Below are 23,600 nucleotides of genomic sequence, written 5' to 3'. Positions count from 1 at the left end.
TGTTTGTAACCAACTAAACACACCTATTGTGTTCAGGAAATGTGTGGAGAGATTTTGCTGTTCCATTCTATTTATCATTGTAAATAGAAGTTTACTACCTGTCTGAAGGTGTGTCATCAAATTATGTAGGCTTAAGGCCAGAAAGTTTTGGAGTAGGAAAAATCAATACCCTCGAAAACTTGACTGGTACTTTGTTTTATCAGCCATGGAAGGATGTAAAGCAAAAGTGGTCATGGCAGGATTTGAACTCATTGAATTTAATTTACATCAAATTAATAGCAAATAGTTCATGTGCTTGTTGTCTGTTCTATAGTATCCAACCATTTTGCACTATATTCTTTACATATTGTATGCCAGCACTGTCAGACATGATGATGAGGAGGTATGCTGGATGTCAGAAGAAAGTTTGAAAACCTCTGCTCTATGTCCTCCTCCTTACCATCACCACCACCACCGCCGCCACCACCACCACCACCACCACCACCATCACCATCATCATCATCATCATCCATAATAGTCATTATCTAAATATTTTCTAAAATATTTTTTTATCATTTAGTCAAATGAGGGATGGTAGTGTTTATGGCTCTTTTCAGGGTTCTCTCCATTTTTCTCCATCTTCCTGGGTGTGAAGAACAGAAATTAAATTATTTTCAGATAGGAGACCTGGTCAAAAATGCTTACAGAAGAGTGGATTCTGTGCTAAGGGCATCTAGGAGCCAGCGCATTGGTGTTATTAAACTAATTGACGGATTAAGCTTACCACACAAGGATAAAGATCAGTTTGTCTGATGGACAACCATATAATTTCCATTTACCAAATTTCACTCAGATATCTCCTCTTTTGCTCATATCTTTCCTGCATCTTCTAAATGTCTCCTCCCTGCCCTTCAGTTCTTCACACCTGCAAGATATCACACTGAATTGCCAGTGGCTGTCATTTTTTTTTTTTTTTTATGATTTCTTCAAAACTGTTAAATATTGCATTACATTTCATGATATTCTCATAACAAAAAAAATGTCCCTTCCATACCCCTGACACCCCAACACAACCATAAAATGTCATCTTCATATTTGTAACTCCCATCACAAACACAAAATTCCCCTCCATGTCACTGGCCCCATCACAGCCACAACATATCACTTCTATGTCCCTGACCCCGTTCAGAACCTCAAAATGTTCCATCCATGTCACTGACCCCATCACAACCACAAAATATCACTTCTATATCCTTGATCCCATCACAACCGCAAAACGTCCCCCCCCCATGTCATTGGTCCCATCACAACCATAAAATATCACCTCTATGTTCCTGATCCCGTTCAGAACCTCAAAATGGTCCCTCCATGTCACTGGTCCCATCACAACCACAAAATATCACCTCTATGTCCCTAATCCCGTTCACAACCTCAAAATGTCCCTTCCGTGTCACTGGCCCCATCACAACCACAAAATATCACCCTTATATCCTTGATCCCATCACAACCAGAAAATGCCACCTCCATGTCCATAATCCCATCTAACATCATTGAACATTACCTCTGGCTCATGAGTTAATCTTAACCACTGAATGTCAAAAATGTCTCCTCTTTTCCCCTTCCCACAATCTTTTTACTTCCGCAAGCTTTCAAGGATCAAACTAAGAAAAACCAATGTATTTTGCAGTTTGTCACATTGTATCAAATTGCTTGTAGGCACAGGTGTAGCTCTGTGGTTAAGAAGCTTGCTTCCCAACCACATGGTTTCAAGTGGCACTTTGGGCAAGTGTTTTCTACTAAAGCCCCAGGCTGACCAAAACCTTGTGAATGGATTTGGTTGACAGAAACTGAAATATATGTGCGTGTGGGAGAGGAGACACAAACATACACACACTGTGTGTAGTTGGTGTCTCCTTGTCTTGACATTCTGCAATTGTTGTAAATGAGTGCGACTGTTATACAAGCAGTGTAATTTGTTTCCAGTATTCTGTGAGAGCATGTCTGGCCTTGCTTCAAAACAGGTAAAGGTTGGCAGCAGGAAAGGCATCTGACTTGAAAAAAATTTGACTCCACAAACCGTGCCCAACCAATGCAAGCATAGGAAGGTGAACATTAGAATGATGTTGGTGATGATGATGATGATGATGATGATGATGATGATGATGATGATGATTTTCTATTAATAGTTAATTATGCTTTCTTTTTTGTGCTGTTTCAGGTCTTTCGTCAACCACTTAAAGAAAATGGTGTCCTTAGTGATGAGGAAGATAAAATATTGTTTGTAAATTGGCAGGAGTTGATCATTTGTAACACCAAACTAGTAACGTAAGTACTTAATACTAACTTTACTTTATTATTAGCTTCTGTGTGGTTGCTCAACCTGCAAAAAACAGCAGCCAAATCTCCCTCAAATCACTCTCCATCGTCTTAAAATTAGGAGGGACTTTTTAGAAAAAGTATTCCTATAAAATCTACAAGGAAAACTTCAGGAACTGTCAAATATAAGTTTGCTTTTAATAACATTATGAGGTTTGGTAATGAAATAAATATTTTGAATTAAGAAAATAATCATTCGTCAGTTAGAGCTGTATGGTTAAGGAGTTTGCTTCCCAACTATATAGTTTTGGGTTCAAGTCTCACTGTGTGACACCTGGGGCTTTGTGTGTGGAATTGGCAAATGGAGACTAAAAGAAACTTTCCATGTATGTACGTCCATGTGTGTGCATGCATACATATTGTCATCATCATCATCATCATCATTTAACATCTGCCTTCTTGCTGGTATGGGTCAGATGGTTTGACTAAAGCTGGTAAGCCGGAGGATTGCGTCAACCTCCACTGTCTATTTCGGTATGGTCTTTTAAGGCTGGATGCTCTTTTTAACACCAACTATTTTACAGAGTGACACCAGAACTGGTGAGGTCTGCTTTAACCTGGTTTCATGGCTGGATGCCCTTCCTAATGCCAACCATGTAAAAAACCATCCAGTCAATTCTGTAAAGTGGTTGGTATTACGAAGAACATCCTACTGCCAAAACCATGCCAGAACAATATACATATACATACATATATGTATATATATATATACTACTAATATAGTGGCAGCATATTAAAATACCTTTAAAGGTTAAAATTATAAACAACTTATAAACAAGGGCAAAAGAAGATTATTTCTATGCCAATATGCTGATAACAGACTTTTAAATCATCAATTTCCACGTATTATTATACCCACTACAGAAGTACATTGTGCTGAAATCGAGGAAAGCTAGCCAACAGAATTTAAAAAAAAAGTTTGTTATTTCTATATTGAATCAATTTTGGATTTAATCTCATAATAGATTTTTTCCTCTTCAGTAGAAAATATGAATAGAAATAAATGTAATACCTACATGCGCCCATGGAAAAAAGCCAAAGCAAGAGTCATGAGTACATATAAGTACCCCAGATATATCTAAATATAAAATCTTTTGGTCAGCCTCAGCACACGTGTGAACTGTTCTCCACCACAGCTTATAGTGGTTACCAGTCCCTATAGCGAATAGTAATAAATCTACTACTAATATAGGATGAAGTTTTTTTACAGGGGTTATAATTCAAAAATCTTTGTTTTGGCGAGCCAAAATACTGGAAATAAATCTGCAGAAAATACTTTTTTGCAGTGAATTTTGCTGGTTAGGGAACATGGTTATTTAAATTTAAAGAGGTGCAAATGAGGGTAGCTACATCAAACTCCATTCTTCACCAAGTGCCACATAGTAGAGGAGGCTCTCAGTAATAACAGTGTAGCAAAACGGCGGTGTATCAGCATGGCCACAGCTATGAGCTGAAACTACAAAAAAAAAAAATATATATATATATATATATATATATATCTATATACACACACATTAATACATAAATATGTGTGTTTGTGAATCCTTATCTTGACATTGCTTGATAGCTTTAAAGGATTGTAACTGTTATAATTGTAAATGAGAATAAGCATGATGTGAGCAATGTCATTTATTTCCAATGTTCAGCCATGGGAAAATATTACCTCACTTCAAAACAGGTGAGGGTTGGTGACAGGAAGAGCATCCGGCCATGGAAAATCTACCTCGATGAATTCTGCGTGAATAAGTGGACATTAAGACAATGATGACGGACAACAAGAATTGTGTGGCTGCAGCCAAAGGGAAAGGATCAGAGTGTGCAAAGGAGCCAGGGCTAAGTTCAAGGCCATCATAGAGAATGATGCAAATGGCATCTGCCTGCTATGCATAGAAAGGACCAAGAAGAAGATGCATAATGCCAACTCATGGTATACTTTTAATTGATTTAGATTTTAGTCTGTCAAAAAAAAAAAAATTGCAACTTTGGTCTTATGAAACTAGTTGTGGTCCACCAAGATTTTGGTGTAGACCACAGTGTGGACTAGTGCTACATACCCCGAAGAAGACAAGATAGTTGTGCCTGGAAAGCTTTTGAAGGTAGTTCTGTGCCACCTGTTCTGACCTAGGGCTTAAAAGCAACAACAATGAAATTGAGATAAAATGCATAGGATCCATTTCATCTCAGTCTCATTCTATCTTCTATTACAAATTTTTAGGGGAATACTGTAACCGGAACAGGAAAATTAGCTTTCCCCCTAGACATAAGTTTCATAAATATCCACACTACCACACCTGAAACGTACCTGTTATAAATCTTTATCTTGATTTGAATGTACGTGAAGGTATTTAGAATGCCCAAACTTATTTCTGCAAATGTGCTAAGCACTGATGCTGATCATAGTTTAATTAATAAGCGTAGGGTTAGGGTTAGAGGTAGATGCAGTAAAAATAATAGGTGAGGGGGTGAGTGGGGCCCCATTTAAGTGGCCCTTTAGAAATTGAACCTCCTTATGATACTCCCTGGAAGTTCATGGTGTAAATCTCAATGCCATTGCTCCAATTTAGATGCCAATGCGATGCTTTTAGTTTAAAATGCAGTAAAAATAGGGGGGGGGGGTCAGTGGAGCCCCAGTTAAGCAACCCTTAAAAAAATAGACATTCCCTGGGATTAGGGGAGTTACTGGTTTGAGTTACGTTGTCCTTGCACCAATGGTCTAGGAGGAGTTAACGGGCATAAAAATGTAATGGACAGAGAAACATCACTCAAATTTATTTAAAGATGATAATGATGATATTTGTATGTATGTATGAATGTATGTATGTATGTGTGTGTGTGTATATGTATGTCTTTATGTTTGTCCTTTATCATTGTTTGACTAGTGTTGGTTTGTTTATGTCCTCATAACGTAATTAGTTTGTCATAACAGACCAATACAATAAGTATCAGACTTTAAAAATACAGCACTGGGGTCAAGTTGTACAACAAAAACCCTTTAAAGCATGCTCCAGCATGGCCGTTGTCCAATGACTGAATTAAGTAAAATGAAAAAAGGAAAAAAGTGAAGTTAAAGAAATCCATGTTTAAACAAAATTATTCTCAATTTTCAATGTTTTTTTCTTTTTTCTCAGGCAGTAGGGTGTGATTTGAGGAAGATTTGACTGCTAGTATATTGAAGAATCACATTGAGGCTCCCTCATTGGTTTGGCTACTTTATGATATTGCTATAAGCATTAGGAGCATTGTTAAATTAGCAAATGTTTTGTTAAAACTTGTGTTTGAGTTCCCCTGTGGACATCTCTAATACTAGAAGGTTCTAAGCTGATGTTCATGGCTTTACTAACTATTATATCTGTATCTCTCCTCATTGTGGACTTCAACAGCGAATTATAATTTTATAGTGGAATGGCTGAGTGGTTAAGGTTCTGAACTACATATCAGCATGTCATGAGTTCAAATGGACAACAAAGATGTCATGAAGATTTTTCTTTTTAAAGGACAAACACCTTTATTTGACATTGCATTCATTTAAATTATTATGGAGATGTACTTGCATAGCAAGTGACCTGATTTGAGATCGTGTGCTGGAATGGAAACAATTGCAACGGGGAAAGTGTTTATAAGCCATTTAAGAAACACACAAAAACCGTTAGATTCATTTCAACATTTAGATTTAATTTGCCAAAATATTTTCATCGCTTTGAGACCGCGACCTGTTCACTGACAAAATTCCATGCTGCATGTCAACACGGAATTTTGTCAGTGAACAGGTCGCAGTCTCTAAATTTAAATGCTGAAGTGGATCTAAAGGTTTTTGTGTGTTTCTTAAATGGCTTATAAACACCTTCCACGCTGTAATTGGTTTCATTTAAATTGTTACTGTTTATTGTTGTTGCTGGCCTTGTGCCAAATGCTTAACTGCATTACTTCTAACTTTACATTCTGAGTTCAAATTCCACCGAGGTCGACTTTGCCTTTCATCCTTTCAGGTTTGATAAAATAAGTACCAGTTGAACACTGGGGTCAATGTAATCAACTTAACCCCTCACACTAAAATTCAGACCTTGTGCCTATAGTAGAAAGGATTATTATTACTAAGGCAGCAAGCTGGCAGATATGTTAGCATGCCGGGCAAAATGCTTAGTAATATCTCACCTGTGTAAACATTCTGAGTTCAAATTCTGCCGAGGTCAGCTTTGCCTTTCATCCTTTTGGGGTCAATAAAATAACTACCAGTGGAGTACTGGGATTGATGTTATTGACTTAGCCCCTCCCCTGAAAATACTGGCCTTGTGCCAAAATCTGAAATTATTTGCCCATTGCTAAATTCTGAGTTCAAATTCCACCAAGGTCAATTTTGCTTTTCATCCTTTCAGGGTTGATAAATTTAAGTACCAGTGAAACACTGGGATTGATGTAATTGACTAGTCCTCACTGCCCTTTCTCCACAGAAAATTTCAGGCCTTGTGCCTTTAGTAGAAAGAATTATTATTATTATTAAAAATGTAGTGATCTGGCAGAATTGTTAGCATGCTATGCAAAATGCTTGGCAGTATTTCATCTGTCGCTATTCTGAGTTCTAATTCCGCCGAGGTTGACTTTGCCTTTCATCCTTTTGGGGTCAATAAATTAAATACCAGTTGAAACACTGGAGTCGATGCAATCAATTAGTCTCCTTCCACAAAATTTCAGGCCTTGTACTTTTAGTAGAAAGGACATCAGCTTCACACAACCAGCCCCAGTCCATTCAAAGTACCTTGGATTGTAGGATGGTTTGCTGTGCTTACCTTGGATCATGGGGTAACCTGCTGTGCTTGAGGAGACCTATTGAGTCAAGTACATCAACATCAAAATAAAAATCAAATGGAAATTGTAGTTGTGACACTCGTGCCGGTGGAATGTAAAAAGCACCATCTGAATGTGGCTGATGCCAGCGCCGCTTTGGCTGGCTTCTGTGCCAGTGGCACGTAAAAAACACCAACCGATCGTGGCTGTTGCCAGCCTCCTCTGGTCCCTATGCCGGTGGCATGTAAAAAGCACCCACTACACTCATGGAATGGTTGGCTTTAGGAAGGGCATCCAGCTGTAGAAACACTTCCAGATCAGACTGGAGCCTGGTGCAGCCTCCTGGCTTCCCAGACACTGGTCAAACCGTCCAACCCTTGCTAGTATGGAAAACGGACGTTAAACAATAATGATGATGATGATGATGATTAGCTTGTATTTTAACAACACAAGAGAAATAAAAAAATAACTGGAAATACTATCCCCAAATATTATAAGACTAGACTCAAACAACCTAATAATAAACTTATTTATGGACCACTGTGTCTGTTTCTATCAATTCCACTCTCCTTCACCTTTGTAAAATATGAGCTAATCTGTGCTCTGAATCACGAAAACTCATTGAAACATGGATTATCTCTGGATTATAAGTATCCAAGAGAAATTGGAATGTGTCATGTGATGACGATGATGGTGAAGAAGAAGATGATGACAACGATGATGATGGTGCTGGTGGTTGTGGCGGTGGTGGTGGTGGTGGTGGTGGAATGTGTTGTAAGATGTTGTTGGAATGTAAAATATGATGGTGTTAATGGAATGTCATGTGGTGGTGATGTAATAGTGTCATGTGATATTGTAATGTGTTATGCAATGATGGTATTATCAAGTAAAAGAAAGGACAACACAGGGAGGTTGATGATGACGATAATGATGATGATGATGAGGACAACGGCAATAATGTCATGATGATAACAACCTGTCACATTCCCAGAGCACCATTGTAGAAGAGAGGTAGCACAGCTTTGGGAAAAGTAGGGACCAGACTCTGAGTGAAAGGAAGAGAGGGAGCTCTGTAGACCCCACTACTTAAAGGGACATCAGTGTCAGTAATGATGAAAATGAGGCGCAGGAGTGGCTGTGTGGTAAGTAGCTTGCTTACCAACCACATGGTTCTGGGTTTAGTGCTACTGCGTGGCACCTTGGACAAGTGTCTTCTACTATAGCCTCGGGCCGACCAAAGCCTTGTGAGTGGATTTGGTAGATGGAAACTGAAAGAAGCCCGTCGTATATGTGTATATATATATATGTGTGTGTGTGTGTGTGTGTATGTTTGTGTGTCTGTGTTTGTCCCTCCCCCCCAACATCGCATGACAATCAATGCTGGTGTGTTTACATCCCCGTAACTTAGCAGTTTGGCAAAAGAGACCGATAGAATAAGTACTAGGCTTACAAAGAGTAAGTTCTGGGGTCGATTTGCTCGACTAAGAGCGGTGCTCCAGCATGGTCGCAATCAAATGACTGAAACAAGTAAAAGAAAAAGAGTATGACCGATAAGCGATAATGATAATGACAATGACGACTATGATGATGATGATGAGGAGGAGAGCTAGTACTGATCTGTTCTACATGCAGGGTTGCTGAACTGATATCATCACTTTGGCATCTACCTTTCCATTCTTGCATGGAACCATCTTGGTGGTGTTGGTGGTAGTGGTGGTGGTGGTTGGTGGTGGTATTGGCAGTTGTGGTAGTGATGATGATGATGATGGTGACGGTGGTGGTGGAAGTGGTAGTAAAAGTGGAGATGGTTGTGATAATGGTGATAATGGTAGTGGTGGTGGCAGTGATGGTGATGCTGAGCTTCATTATGTGTTAAGATTACTTTTCAATCATCATCATCATCATTCTTCCATGCTGGCATGGGTTGGATGGTTTGACAGAATCCAACAAGCCCAAGGACTGCGTCGGGCTCCAATATGTGCCTTGACAAGTTTCTGTGCCTGGAAGCCCTTCCTAATGCCAAACACTTTACAGAATGTAGTAGGTGCCTGTTTTATATGAGTGTGTGTATGCATGCATGTGTGTGCGTTTGTGTGTGTTTATGTGTGTGTGTGTGTGGCACCACAACAGTCAGGCTATCATACAAGGTTGGCAGGGGCTGGGGCTGGGGGTCAACTTTATGCTTAGAGATGAGGGTTGGCAAAAGATAGGTAAAATTATGAAAGCAGGGGCCCGTGATCTTCATGAAGTTTGTTTACTATGATAATTGATGGGTTTTTTTTGGGTTTTTTTTCTTTTCTGCTTTAATTTTCTCTTTATTCATTGGTTCAATTGTTGAAATATTTCTGATCCATTTATATTTATATTTCATTTTATTTTATTCTTTTTCGAGAAAAAAAAAAAAAAGAAATTTTGTTGTTGTTTGTTTGCTGCTGGTTTTGTTATTGTTGTTGTTGTTATTGTTATTGTTGCTACTGCTGTTGTAATTATTGTTGTTGTTGTCATGTAAAACAAAAAAAAATAATTAAAAAAAAAAACAACAAAACAAAACTGTCTCTTCTTCCTTTACAGTGCAATGAGAGTGCGAAAGACTTGTGGGAAGAGTAAATCCATTCAAACAATAGGAGACATCCTGTGTGAAAATGTTAGTATTGATTATTGTTGTTGCCATCATCATCATCATCATCATCATCATCATCATTGTCGTCATCATCATCATCATCATCATCGTCGTCATCGTCATCATCATCATCATCATTATCATCACCACCGTTGTCGTCATCATTATCATCACCACCATCGCCGTTGACATCATTATTGCACATCAGCTGCAACAGCTTGATCATCATTGCTATCATCACCATCCTCATCGTCGTCGGCGTTGTCATCGTCATCTCCATCGTGATCACGGTGATGATGGCTGTCGTCGTCATTGTCATCACCAACATTATAAATGTCATTACCATTGATATCATTATTGCACATCGATGTCATTGTCATCGTCGACGTTGTCATCATCATCATCATCATTGTCATTGTCATCATTACTGAACTGATCATAATTATCATCATCATCATCATCTTCGTCATCACCATCATAGTACTGATGATCAGTAAGATGATGATGATGATAATGATGATTATTTATAATCATCACTATCATCAGTGACATCATCATATAAGTTATCATTTAACTGCTTCATTGTCATCATCATCGTCAGCTACAGCAGCAGTAGCGCAACCATCCCCCCCCATCATTATCACCATCATTGACGTCATCACAATCATCTTTCCTGTGATAATCATTATCATTGTCATCATTACTGACACCATCCTAATTGTTTTTCAACGCTGTCATCAATGACGTCATCTAAAGTTATCATCTAGCTGTCATCATCAACATCATTGCCATTGTCACCACCACCATCACCATCAACACCACCATGATCATCATCAACCTCATCATTGTCATTGCTGTCATCATCATCATCATCAGTACCATCACCATTATCATGTTCATCATCATCACCATTGCCATCAGCACCAGCTAAACCACCATCACCACCACCATCATCATCATCATCATTATTAGTGTCCTCATTAGTGACATGGTCTTCATTTCATCATCATCATCATATCATAATCACCATAATCATTATATATTTATTTATCTATTTATTTACTTATCTATTTATTTGTTTATTTGTTCATTTCCAATGGCTAAGCCAGATGGTCAGCAATGCCTGCGATCCATTCCAGGGGTTCCATGACTGAAGGAAAGAAGGTAGACTGCAGTGCTGGTCTGAATGCTTGCAACGAGTTGAACTCCATTAAAGGCAGCCAATTAAAGGGTTGGACGGTGTTGTCAAACAAAGAGATAGTTTAAATCCCCCTTTCAAGAACAGAAATGGCCCCTACAGAGCTTCTTTCAAATGGATTTGACTTATAAGGTTTTGGGCCATGGTATATGATCCATAATTTTATATTCTGTAGTTTTCTTGATCTTTTGGGATTGTTTTATTTCTGCATAAACAACTTGCACAAAGTGTCATTCACACAACAATGAAATAATAATAATAATAATAATAATAATAATAATGATAATAATAATAATAATAATAATAATAATAATGACAATAATAATAATAATAATAATAATAGTAATAATAATAATGATAATAATAATAATAAAAACAGAAACAATTCGTATCATAGTTGGCGGTGCCCCAGCATGGCCACAGCTCGTGAGCTGAAACTAGATAAAATATATATAAATATATTCGTTCACCAGCCTCGTCTGGCACCTGTCCAGGTGGCACGTAAAAAGCACCCTCTACACTCACAGAATGGTTGGCGTTAGGAAGGGCATCCAGCTGTAGAAATACTGCCAGATCAGACTGGGCCTGGCGCAGCCTTCGGGCTTCCCAGACCCCAGTTGAACCGTCCAACCCATGCTGGCATGGAAAACGGACGTTAAACGATGATGATGATGATAAAAAAATATTCAGACAAATTCATAACAAAAACACCAGGGCTTACAAATATATATAACATACAGAAAATTGCACTACTGGGCACTGCACACATCCTACGCAAAACACTTTCAATACAGTAACCATCAGAGCATCACAACAAATCACAGCACATACCCAAAGCACACAGAGCTGCACTTGGTAGTGAAGTGAAAGCACACAATAAAAATAAAACTACTGAATAATAATAATAATAATAATAATAATAATAATAATAATAATAATAATAATAATAATAATAATAATAACAACAACAATAATAGTAATAGTAATAATAATAATAATAAATAATAATAATAATTATAATTAATTCATTTATTAGCCACAAGGGCTTACATAAAATTACATTAGAACACATACAACAACATAAAAGACAAAACCAGGACAATACAATGGGTTTTACACTGTGTAAACAATATGTAAAATTGATTAAAAATTAAACAATTTGAAACTCCCAATAGGGGAGGTGCTTTAAGGACCTCGTAGAAAAACCCGCAAAAACCACGGTTGCCTGAACAACAGGGCAAGAGCCCTTCTCCTTTTGTTTACAGGTGCATGCTCAGAATTGGTCCTTTCGCACTGGCTGTTCTTCCAACGTTCACCTACCTTTCAACAAACTTGCTACAAGGCAACACTTCCCTCTCCACCCTCGCCTTCCTTTTCAAGTGAAACTTGAAAGAGTTGATGGACATAAAGTTGTCTTTAGCCCTTTCAAACTGGTCCCCAAAATCCATCCCCTCCTCACCATGGTGGGGACACTGGCAACGGGTAGTGTCAGAGCTATGCTGTCGGGAACTTCGGTTCCTGGTAGGGCCACCCAAGGCGGATTGGTCTGACACCGAGTGGTATTAGGGCCACAACCCAGCAGACGGGGCTCTGGCGAAAATCCTCGGAGTTTCTGCTTTGGCAACCGGCAGCTCCTCGGTCGTTCTGTCCTTGCATCTGCGGACAATCTGCGGCAAACAGGATGTCTCCACATGCGGGATTGTTGGGGACCGCTTGTGAAATCCACATATTCCCACGAAACTTCTTCCATGAGTAGAAGAAGCCGACTCAACCCGCCCAGGGTGAATGTCACCACAAGTACAAGTACAAGTAAGTTTCAAACTGGTCCACCATACTACCTCTTTTACTACAGCCACTAGACAAATAAAAATTGCCTTCCCCCTCCTGGCCAAAAGAGGACAGTGGGGAAATCTTCACAATGGATTCAGCTGATGATGATAATAATGGCATGTGCTGAATACAAAAGACGCCATGACAACATGGCAAGAATGATCCATTCTTTCTAATTCTGGCACAAGACCAAAAGTTTTAGGCAAGGGAGCAATCTTGATGGCCATCTCCAGTATATGACTGGTATTTCATTTTATCAACCTCAAAGGATAAAAGGCAAAATTGACCTTAGTGGAGTTGGAACTCAAAGTGTAAAATGCTGGAAGAAGTACTGACAATTCTGTTAAGCCACACCACTACCTTAATAATAATAATAATAATAATAATAATAATAATAATAATAATAATAATAATAATCATTTCAATGAAAGGCACAAGACCTGAAATTTTGAGGGAGGGGGTGTAGTTGGTTATATTGACCTCAGTGCTCAACTGGTACTTAGTTTATCAAACCTAACAGGATGAAAGTTAGCCTTGATGGTATTTGAAATTCTTTAACTCCTCCTTCTTCCTCTTCTTTTTCTCCTCTTCTTTTTCTCCTCTTCTTTTTCTCCTCTTCTTTTTCTCCTCTTCCCTCTCTTTCTTCTCCTTTTACTTTTCTTCCCCCTCTTCTTCTTCTTCTTCATTGACCTTTCTTCTCTTCTCTTTCATTTTCTTCTTCACCTTCTCTATCTCCTCCTTCACCTTCACATTTTTCTCCTCCTTTTTTCTCTTACACCACCTCCTCCGCCTACATCACTACCACCACCTCCTCCTCCTCCTCCTCTTGTTGTAACTGTGCATACGGCTATGTGTGCATGGTGTTACTGTTCTGCATTCATTTTTCCATGGTGTCTTAGATTAGATGAAGAATTTTCTGACTGCATATACTACTGTGGTCAATGGTTTTTTTTTTCACAGTTGTCTGCCCACTCTGTCAATAACCATTCACCCATGAAGATTCAGAACTATAAATTTGCAGGTCTCTCTAAGCGACACTAATATGATAAAGGAGAGAAGAAAAAAAAAACAAAACAAAACAAAACAAAACAAACAAAAAAAAAAACCAACAGACCCATACAGGATGTCTGATATAAGAAATTTATTAGATGAAGTCCAGAACATTGTACATCTTCATTGCTTCCCATCATGCTGTTATTCACCAAAGCATAGTCTTTTGGTTGCTGCTGCTATTGTTGTTTAGCCCCAGGTCAATCCAGAATAAGCAGACTTAAGATCAAAAGTCTTCTATTTTGAACTCCTATTTCTTTTTCTGATATAGGTCCACCTGACTGGCTCCCATGCTGGTGGCACGTAAAAAGCACCATCTGAACATGGCCGATGCCAGTGCCCCTTTGACTGGCTCCCGTGTCGGTGGGACATAAAAAGCACTAATTGAATATGATCAATGCCAGGCCCACCTGACTGGCTCATGTGCCAGTGGCATGTAAAAAGCACCCACTACACTCTCGGAGTGGTTGGCATTAGGAAGGGCATCCAGCTGTAGAAACATTGCCAGATCAGATTGGAGCTTAGTGCAGCTGCTGGCTTTCCAGACCTCAGTCAAAACGTCCAACCCATGCCAGCATGGAAAATGGATGTTAAATGATGATGATGACATCAAGGACTACATTATCGACTATTTCTTCTGGCATAGTGTATCTAGGACTACATTGTCTAATGTGTTTTTCATTCAAAGTGTTTCTAGGGTTACATTATCTTGTGTGTTCTTTGGCATAGTGTATTAAAGTTTACACTATTCTAATGTGTCCTTCAGGTATAGAGTATCTAGGATTATATTATTCAATGTACCTTTCTGTCATAGTGTATCTAGGACACCATTACCTATTTTGTTCTCTGGCATAATACATCTTGGACTACATTATCTAATGTGTCCTTCAGACATAGTGTATCTAAGACTCCATTATTCATTGTGTCCTTCACACATAATGTGTCTTAGACTATATTTTCCAATGTCTTCTCCAGTCATAGTATGTCTAGGACTACTTTATTCAATATGTCCTCCAGACATAGTGTCTCTGACTACACTATTCTCCATATTTCTCTTTCTTTAAGAAAACAAATGTCTCCTTTAAGGAAAATCTGGTTGCTATTTTCAGGAGGTTAAGTCACAGCGTGGTTTGTGTGTGGCGGCAAGGGAAGGCTCTCACTTTCGCTCAAGTAGAAACCCCTACTTTGCGATATGTAGAGGCTCTTAGTTTTGTTTAAGTAGAATGTCCCACTTTGCCTTGAGTAAGGGTGTCCACTTCAACTCAAGTAAGTCTCCCACCTTGATTCATGCAATGGTTCCTACTTTTGCTCAAGTTGAGCCTCCCACCTTGGTTTATGATGATGCCAGTACCACCTGACTGGTTGATACCAGTGCTGCCTGACTGGTCCCATGCCGGTGGCACGTAAAAAGCACCATTTGAACATGGTCATTGCCAGTGTTGCCTGACTGCCTCCAATGCCGGTAACATGTAAAAAACATCCAAGCATGGTCAATGCCAGTACTGCCTAACTGGCCTTTGTGCCGGTGGCACGTAAAATGCACCTGCTACACTCTCAAAGGGCATCCAGCTGTAGAAACTTTGCCAGATCAGATTGAAGCCTGGTACAGCCTTCTGGCTTGCCAGTCCTCAGTCCAATCCATGCCAGCATGGAAAGTGGACGTTAAATGACAATGATGATGATGATGATGATGACGATGATGCTGATGCTCCTAGTTTGACTCATGTAGAGTTAAAACTCTTATTCTGGCTCATGTAAAGACTCCTGCTTTATCTCTAGTATAGACTCAAGTGAAATCTCCCTCTTTGACTCATGTAGTGGTACCTACTTTAGCTCAAGTCAAGGCACCCACCTTGGCTCATGTAAAGACTTATACTTGGCCTCTAGTCTGAGTTTCATCTCTTGGCTCAAGTGACTGCTCCTACCTTGGCTCATGTAGAAACTTGTACTTTACCTCTAGTAAAAACCTCCTACCTGGCCTCAACCATCCCATCTTGTCTCAAACAATACCCCGCTTACCTTGCCTCAAGTAAAGACCTTCACCTTTGCTCAAATATAGATCCTCACTGTGGTTCAAGTAAGGCCTTGACAGTGGTTCAGCGGAAAATGACCTTTATGAAAGATGTGTGTTAGTTCATTTCATTTCGTTTGGTTATTGATCAGTTCTGTGTTTAAATGTATTGGAGACAGCACAGTTGTGTGTTTATGTCATATATAAAGATTAAACAAACTATTGAGGTGAGGAGATCAATAAATACAAGAATAGCAGAATAACAACTGCAAGAAGAACAACAGTGAGACAACAAAATCAATATTCCTGCAGTCGGTGCTGTAGGATATAATGGATATTAGATCAGAATCACGACAAATCTTCAGTTTCTGTTGTTGCCGTGATAACAATAAACGGTCGTGAGATTGATGATAATGACGACAAAAGTGACAATGATGACAAAAATGATCAATGATGACGTCGATGATGATGATGATGATGATGATGATGACAATGATGGTGTTAATGATGATGATGATGATGATGATTATAAGGACGACAATAGCAACAACATTGGTGATGATGGTGATTTTGGTGATGGTGATGACAATGATGACATTAGTGATGAGGATGATGATGATTATGACTATGATTGTTTTGATGATGAGGACAATAGTCATGATGATGATGATGACTACAATAGCCACGATGATTGTGATAATGATGATGACAATGTTGGTGGTGATGATGATGATGATGATGATGATGATGATGAAGATAACGGTGGCCATGAGGATCATAACAAGGACCATCATAATTCACAATACAACTATAAAGTTTCAGAGTTAACATCATGATGATGATGATGATGATGATGTTCAAGATATCAGCAGTGATCAAACGAACACAGCATCAATGACAAAAGATTCAAAGCCTGAGATTTGATGTGGATGATGATGATGATGGTGATGATAGAGATGACATTGGTGATGATGATGATGATGATGATGATGGTGATGATAAAGATGACATTGGTGATGATGATGATGAAGACAATGAGGGTAGCAGCAGTGATGATGGCAATGGTAATTTCTCAGATGTGCATGATGGCTCACTCATTTATAGCAAAAACAAAATGCGAAGTCATAATGTTGCTGGCATCATTTAACTGAATCCTTGACTTCAGAGTATATTGTAGACTTGGCACCATCACAGAAGTTTGATCAGAAATAATCTATCAATCAATCAATCTATTTACTATGTTAGTCAATTGTATTGGCTATCAGGTTGTCTCTCTCTCTCTCTATCTATCTATCTATCTATCTGTCTGTCTGTCTGTCTGTCTGTCTGTCTATCTATCTATCTATCTTGGCCAAGGTGTTAGCCAAGAGGTTCGCGCTTGTCATCGAGAAACTGGTCGACAAGGCGCAAACGTGAACCGTGCCGGGCCAGAGCATCCATGACAACCTCCATCTGATGCGCTACATCATAGACAGGGTAGTTAAGGAACCTGGCATTGGTGGGGTCCTGATCAATTTGGATCAATCAAAAGCTTTCGATAGCGTAGACCATCGATACTTGGAGGCTGTCCTCAGAGCGGCTGGTTTCGGTCCCGTCTTCCGCGGCTGGATAGCCGCTTTGTACAGAGGTATCCTTTCAGTAATTCGCATAAATGGACATCTATCGAGACCTTTCGACGTTGCATGTTCGCTTCTCTACGTATTGACTCTCGAGCCATTATTGTGGAAGCTGGCAACTCTGAGTCTGAGGAGCATCCCACGAGAATTGGGATGTGGAATGAGTGTGTCTGCATATACGGATGACATCACCGTCATAGTGTCTAGCCACGAGGACATCGAGCTGGTCGGCGAGACACAGAAAGACCATGAAGCGGTGACAGGAGCGAAAATCAACCGGGAAAAGTCAGTGGGCTTGTGGCTCGGCACCTGGAGAAGCAAGCCCATGCCATCCACCAGTGCCTCTGTCGTGGGACGCTGGACCAATGGTCCAGTCGAGTTGTTCGGCATCTGGTTTGGTCCGGACCTCCAAATGGAGAAGAACTGGAATGAGATAACAAGTAGGGTGGTCACTTTTGCCCGGCAATGGGCCAAGAGTAAACTGTCCCTAAAAGGTCGGGCGGAGGTGGCGGACATGTACATCATGTCCGTCATCTACTACCACCTGACCGTCGTGCCTTGTCTCGACCCTACCATTGCCAAACTAGAACGCATTCTCTTTCACTTCTTGTGGAAAGGATGCATCCCAATGGTCAGGCGATCCATTTGCTGTCAACACCCGTTAAAAGGAGGACTGGGTATGCTGTGGTTGATGATGTGCAGACACGTGCTGAGACTGCGACATCTCAGGCTCTACGTAAACGACGGTGAACAAGTGTGGTTGCCGTTTGTGAGGCATGCTTTCCTGCAACTCGTCTCCATGACCAACCTGCAGTTGTGGATCAAAAAGAGGTCGAGGAAGGGCGAATGGCACCGCGAGTGTCACGTTGCCCTCAAGTAACTATGCTGTTCCGGGTCGACCTTGAGTGACTTCAACACAACCAAAGTATTCTATAGGGGATTAGTGGAGGGGAGGTACGACGACGAGCTCGGGGCGAACCTGGACGTCGACAAGGAATACCTAACCCGCCTGTTCAGGAAGACTTTCGGACCAGGGCCCATGGACAACTTCCAGAGATCCCTGGCCTGGCAGTGCTACCGAGAAGTGCTACCCATTCGGGATAAGCTCTAAAGACACAGCTCAAGAAACACGGGGCTGACCTGCCTGAGATGCGGTCAGAGCGACGAAATCGTTCTGCATGCACTCGTGCAGTGTCCAGCAATTTCCGACCTGTGGGCTTATGTTGAATGACTGCTGTCATGTGCGGGACGAGTCAGTTTATCAGCCGAGTCTATCGTCAATATTGTCACGCCTCCTTCCTTCAAACAGGAAGGAAGAGATATTTTCATCATTCTTGTGGCTATGGCGAAAGAATGTATCTGGTGGACGTGTCTGAAAGGATTGGAGACAAACACTTTCCTCTCTGATCAATCTCTCATCCTTTTTTTTCTTTCCCTTTTATGATCCCTTTTGATCGAAAATGTACCCCACTTTTTTTTTTCTCCCCAAAAAGAAAAGCTCTACTTTGTAATCTGTCCCATCTGTGTGCAGCCCTGTGTGGCTAATAAAGAAACATATCTATCTATCTGTCTGTCTATCTATCTCTCTATCTGTCTATCTATCTATCTATCTATCTATCTATCTATCTATCTATCTATCTATCTATCTATCTATCTATCTATCTATCTATCTCTCTGTCTATCCATCTACCTATCTATCTATCTATCTATCTATCTATCCATCCATCCATCTCTCTCTCTTTTTCTCCCTATCTCTCTATCTATCTCTCTATCTGTCTATCTATCCATCTATCTATCTATCTATCTATCTATCTATCTATCTATCTATCTATCTATCTATCTATCTATCTATCTATCTACCTTTCCATCCATCCATCTCTCTCTTTCTCTCCCTATCTCCCTATCTATCTATCTATCTATCTATCTGTCTGTCTGTCTGTCTGCCTGTCTGTCTGTCTGCCTGTCTGTCTGCCTGTCTGTCTGTATGTCCATTTGTCTGTTTATATGTTTATCTGTTCATTTATAGATCTATCTATCAATCTATCTGCTTATCAGTTCTGTCTTGTCTGCGTGTCTTTATTTATCCACCAATCTATTTGTCTACCTTTTTCCTTTCTTATTTCCTTTCTTTCTTTCTTATTTCCTTTCTTCCTTTCTTATTTCCTTTCTTTCTTTCATTCTATCTTTCTTTCTATTTAACTACCCCTCTACCTATCCATTCATCCATCCATTTTTCTACCTTTGTGTCCAACTATGCATATGTCTAACCATCTGTCTATCTCTACCTATGTAAATGTCTGTCTGTCTGTCTGTCTGTCTGTCTGTCTGTCTCTCACTCTCTCTCTCTCTCCATCCATCGATCCATCCATCCATCCATTTTTCTACCTTTGTATCCAACTATACATATGTCTAGTTATGTTTCTGTCTGTCTGTTTGTCTCTCTTCCTGCTGTTTTACAATTACCAGAAACAAAACCACATTTATCCAATATTCTTCCTTCTATTTTCTCACTCACCTCTCACCCTCTCACTCCTTGCATCGATATTCCTCCTCCTCCTCCTCCTCTCCTTATTCCTCCTCATCCCTCACCTGCATGTTCACTGCTATTGTCAGTGAAATGTCAAGTTTATTGTACCAGACAGAACAGAGTTTATTTTACATCCATCACAAAAATACCACTGAGTATCATTATGGAGAAGATGAAATTTTTAGAACATCCACTGTCGCCAGCACCAGCAGCACTACCATCATCAGCAGTATCACCACCACCGCCACTACCACCACCAATAATAACAACAACAACAACAACCAGCATCACTACCACTGCCACCATCGGCACCACTACCACCATCAGCAATACCGACATCATCCCCACCACTACTGGCACCAGCACCACCACCACTTCCACCACCACTTCTATGGCAACTGCCACCGCCACCACCACTTCTATGGCAACTGCCACCGCCACTACCACCACCACCACCACTACCACCACCACCACCACTACCACCACCACCACCACCTACACGGCCAAATACCACAACAGCTCTATGATGAATGCTTCTGTCGACAACACCAACACCGTCATCGTAAACATTGATAAGAACAGCAACAACAACAACAATAAGAATAACAGCATCCACAACAGCATCAACAACAACAGTAACAACACCAAACTCACGAACAGCAACAACGACATCCTTAACAACAACAACAACAACAGTAACAATAACACTGTCAACAGCTACAACAGCAACAACTATGAGAACACTGACAATAATAGTATTACTACCACCACTGCTGCCGCCACCACCATCACCACCACCACCAACAACAACAACAACAACAATGATGACGACAACAAGCTAATTATTATACAACATAATTATACAATCTGCTAGAAAAAGCAGCCAAATGTCTCTCAAATCACATCTTGTCATCTTAGCTTAAAAAAAAGGACACATTCAGTAATGTAGTGAGTCCTGTCTATTGTTTAAATAGATGGGATGTTCATGGTTGGAATACCCTTGATTTTAAGGTTTGCTCAGTCAGGGATGACATAGCAGTAAACACTAACTGTGAAGCATTGAGAGATCCATGTGGTCGCTCAAATTGCTAGAAATAGCAACCAAATCTCTTTTAAATCATATCCTGTTTTTGAAGATAATGTTGTCCTATATCCCCCTTACAAAGATGAGAAGGTCACAGCTGGAATGCTTTTCATATATATTGACTTGTAGCTTAGACAACAGCACCAGCAGCAGCCAGAGACAAAGACACTTGCTCATCTTATCATAATTTGCTATTCTAATCCAATTCTGGTGTATTATTATTAGATTGTGGCAAAGACGGTTTTAATGAAGCGGTTTTAATTTGTTCAACCAAGATAATCCATTAAGATGATTAAAGTTTCACAAAACAATTTGAAGAACAAGAACCAAGTCTAGTGCTCTGATCAGTTACTTCTCTTCCCACCACTCTCTCCCACGTTTAGAAATATTGAAATGTCGCCTCTTAGTCCTTCTCCACCTTCCATTCCTCTCCTTTCTCTCTGTTCTATTTTCATCTTATTTAAAACAATGTCATTATCATCTTGACTATAGTTTCTCTTTTGTTCTTCATCTTTTATCAAGAATATTTTCTTTTAGTTTTTTTTTTTTTTGTAGATTTCTAGAAAGAAGGTACATACATATATATAAAAATTGCATGTGCATAAACAGGTTTTTATCCTCGTATCTAGAGCTTTCGTGCTATGGATTTTACAGTTAACCATGCTCGTCAGTGTTTGTATGTCAGATCAGGTATGGGGACATATGCCATTGCAGGGCATTGCTGCATCCATCATTTGTTTGTATTTGCTTGTGTTGTCCTGATAAACCCTCAGAGCTCTGTCCCAGTCAGTCTGCATTTCCACGAGATATTTCCTTATCCACTGTGGCCATGTGGTATGCAGTCAACTAACACTGTCTGGGATCACCTGAACTCCTTTGGTACCAAGATACTTCACAAGATTATGGGTTACCATTGATCAGATTTTTTTATCCAACTAATCTCTATACTCAGGAACTGGGATGTGTCCTGTTACTTGAATGATTTTGAAGATTCAGCTCAAACTGGTTCATCCTGTTGCTCATATTCTTCTGAGTGTGTGTGCAAAAGAACAAAATGATAGTTACGATATTTTAAAAGTATCAGATGTCTTTCATTGATTATTTAGTCGAGTTCACATCCTTTTCATCAAACATCAGAGGTAACTTTTCTTCATTACTGCCTCAAGTCCTAGGTCTCATAGGCCAGGTTATGGTTTCCATTGTATATAAGTGACTGAAATCACAACATTTCCCCTCAAGCGAATACTAGTTCATTGCAGAGTTACTCATTTACAACTGAGTGGACTGGAGCAACGTGGAATGAAGTGTTTTGCTCAAGAATACAATGCATCATGAATTCAGCATTCAAAACCATAATCTTGTGCTGGTGAGTGAAATATCCTAACCATGAGGCAACATACGTTTATTTTTGCCTTGAAATCAATGAGCAATAACTTTGGCATATGTCTGCAGGTTGACATAAGCTCTGAGCTTTTATGATTGTCGTTACTGCTGCAGTATTATGTCAAGGTATATGGAATAAGACATCAGTTACCATTTGCATTACTAGTCACTAAAAAGATGTAAAATAAAAACTTGACTCTATATTCACTAGCACATTCAGTTTGTTCACCATAACAAAAACGTCTAATGGAGTACTTTTACACCATTTCCTGCTTTGCCAATACTTAGCCATATTTCTTCAGTAGACATTAACCTGCAAGTGATCAGGCACCCCTACATCAATCTGACCAGTGTAAAAGGACCTGTGCCATGATGAAGTCTTTTATCTTGTACTTATTCCAATCATTGGACTGCAGCCATACTGGGGCGCTGCTTTAATCCCAATACAAATTTGTTTTAAGTTTGATACTTAGGGTAACCTAGGGGCCACCATTAGTTGGCTCTTGGCTAAATTAAGTGGAACCTACACTGTGTTGCAAGGTCTCCAATTTGAGGATAAACTGATAACATGAGTTACTCCAGCAAACTTTGAGTCATCCCTTTCCCACTGGGGAAGTTTGGAAGGAGTCCTTTCTGCAATATGGACACATATTTATTTGAGTTTATCTTACCCTCACACTCCACCAGCTCTGATCAACCATTGCTCCAAATTGTTCCCCAGACCATCACAAAATAGCTGCTGTGTTTCATTGCTGGTTGCAATCTTTTTTACATCAAATTCTTGATCACAGAGTCTCCAGTCCCACACTCAACCACTGTTAAGAAGTACAGCAAATCTGGACTCATCAGAGAATATGACAGTGTCCCAAAATGCTAATGGCCTCTCCACCATCTCACTGGCCTAATCTTTTCTTCGCTGGTCAAAGATGTGGCTTCCTTCTTCCTGCTCTGCCATAGTAACCAAGTTTGTGGAGATACCTGACAGCTGTTCTGGGACTGACATCAACTTGCTCTGTTATGTCAGAGGTCTTGCAATGAGGATTATCCTCCACACTTCACTTAGCAAAGAGAAGGGTCCTGTCAGAGGGCTCTGGTTGATCTGGACAAGGCGATGTGGACTCCTTCCCCTCTCTGGTGAATTGCA

At 39.8% G+C, this 23,600-nt stretch overlaps 1 protein-coding gene across 13 annotated transcripts in view; it reads left to right on the top strand.

The window, feature by feature from the left end:
• LOC115219624 (intersectin-1) overlaps window positions 1–23,600 on the top strand; it is a 424,167-nt gene that overhangs the window by 336,419 nt on the left and 64,148 nt on the right. For all 13 annotated transcript variants that reach the window (XM_036509616.1, XM_036509621.1, XM_036509620.1 and 10 more), the window contains 2 exons: window positions 2,198–2,304; window positions 9,709–9,781. In XM_036509616.1, coding sequence (XP_036365509.1) covers window positions 2,198–2,304; window positions 9,709–9,781 — 180 coding nt within the window. The remainder of the gene's footprint in view (window positions 1–2,197; window positions 2,305–9,708; window positions 9,782–23,600) is intronic.

Source organism: Octopus sinensis, linkage group LG15, assembly GCF_006345805.1.
Source record: "Octopus sinensis linkage group LG15, ASM634580v1, whole genome shotgun sequence".
NCBI classification, from domain to species: Eukaryota; Metazoa; Mollusca; class Cephalopoda; order Octopoda; family Octopodidae; genus Octopus; species Octopus sinensis.
Note: the sequence above shows the minus strand (reverse complement) of the source record. Positions and strands in the feature narration are given on the sequence as shown.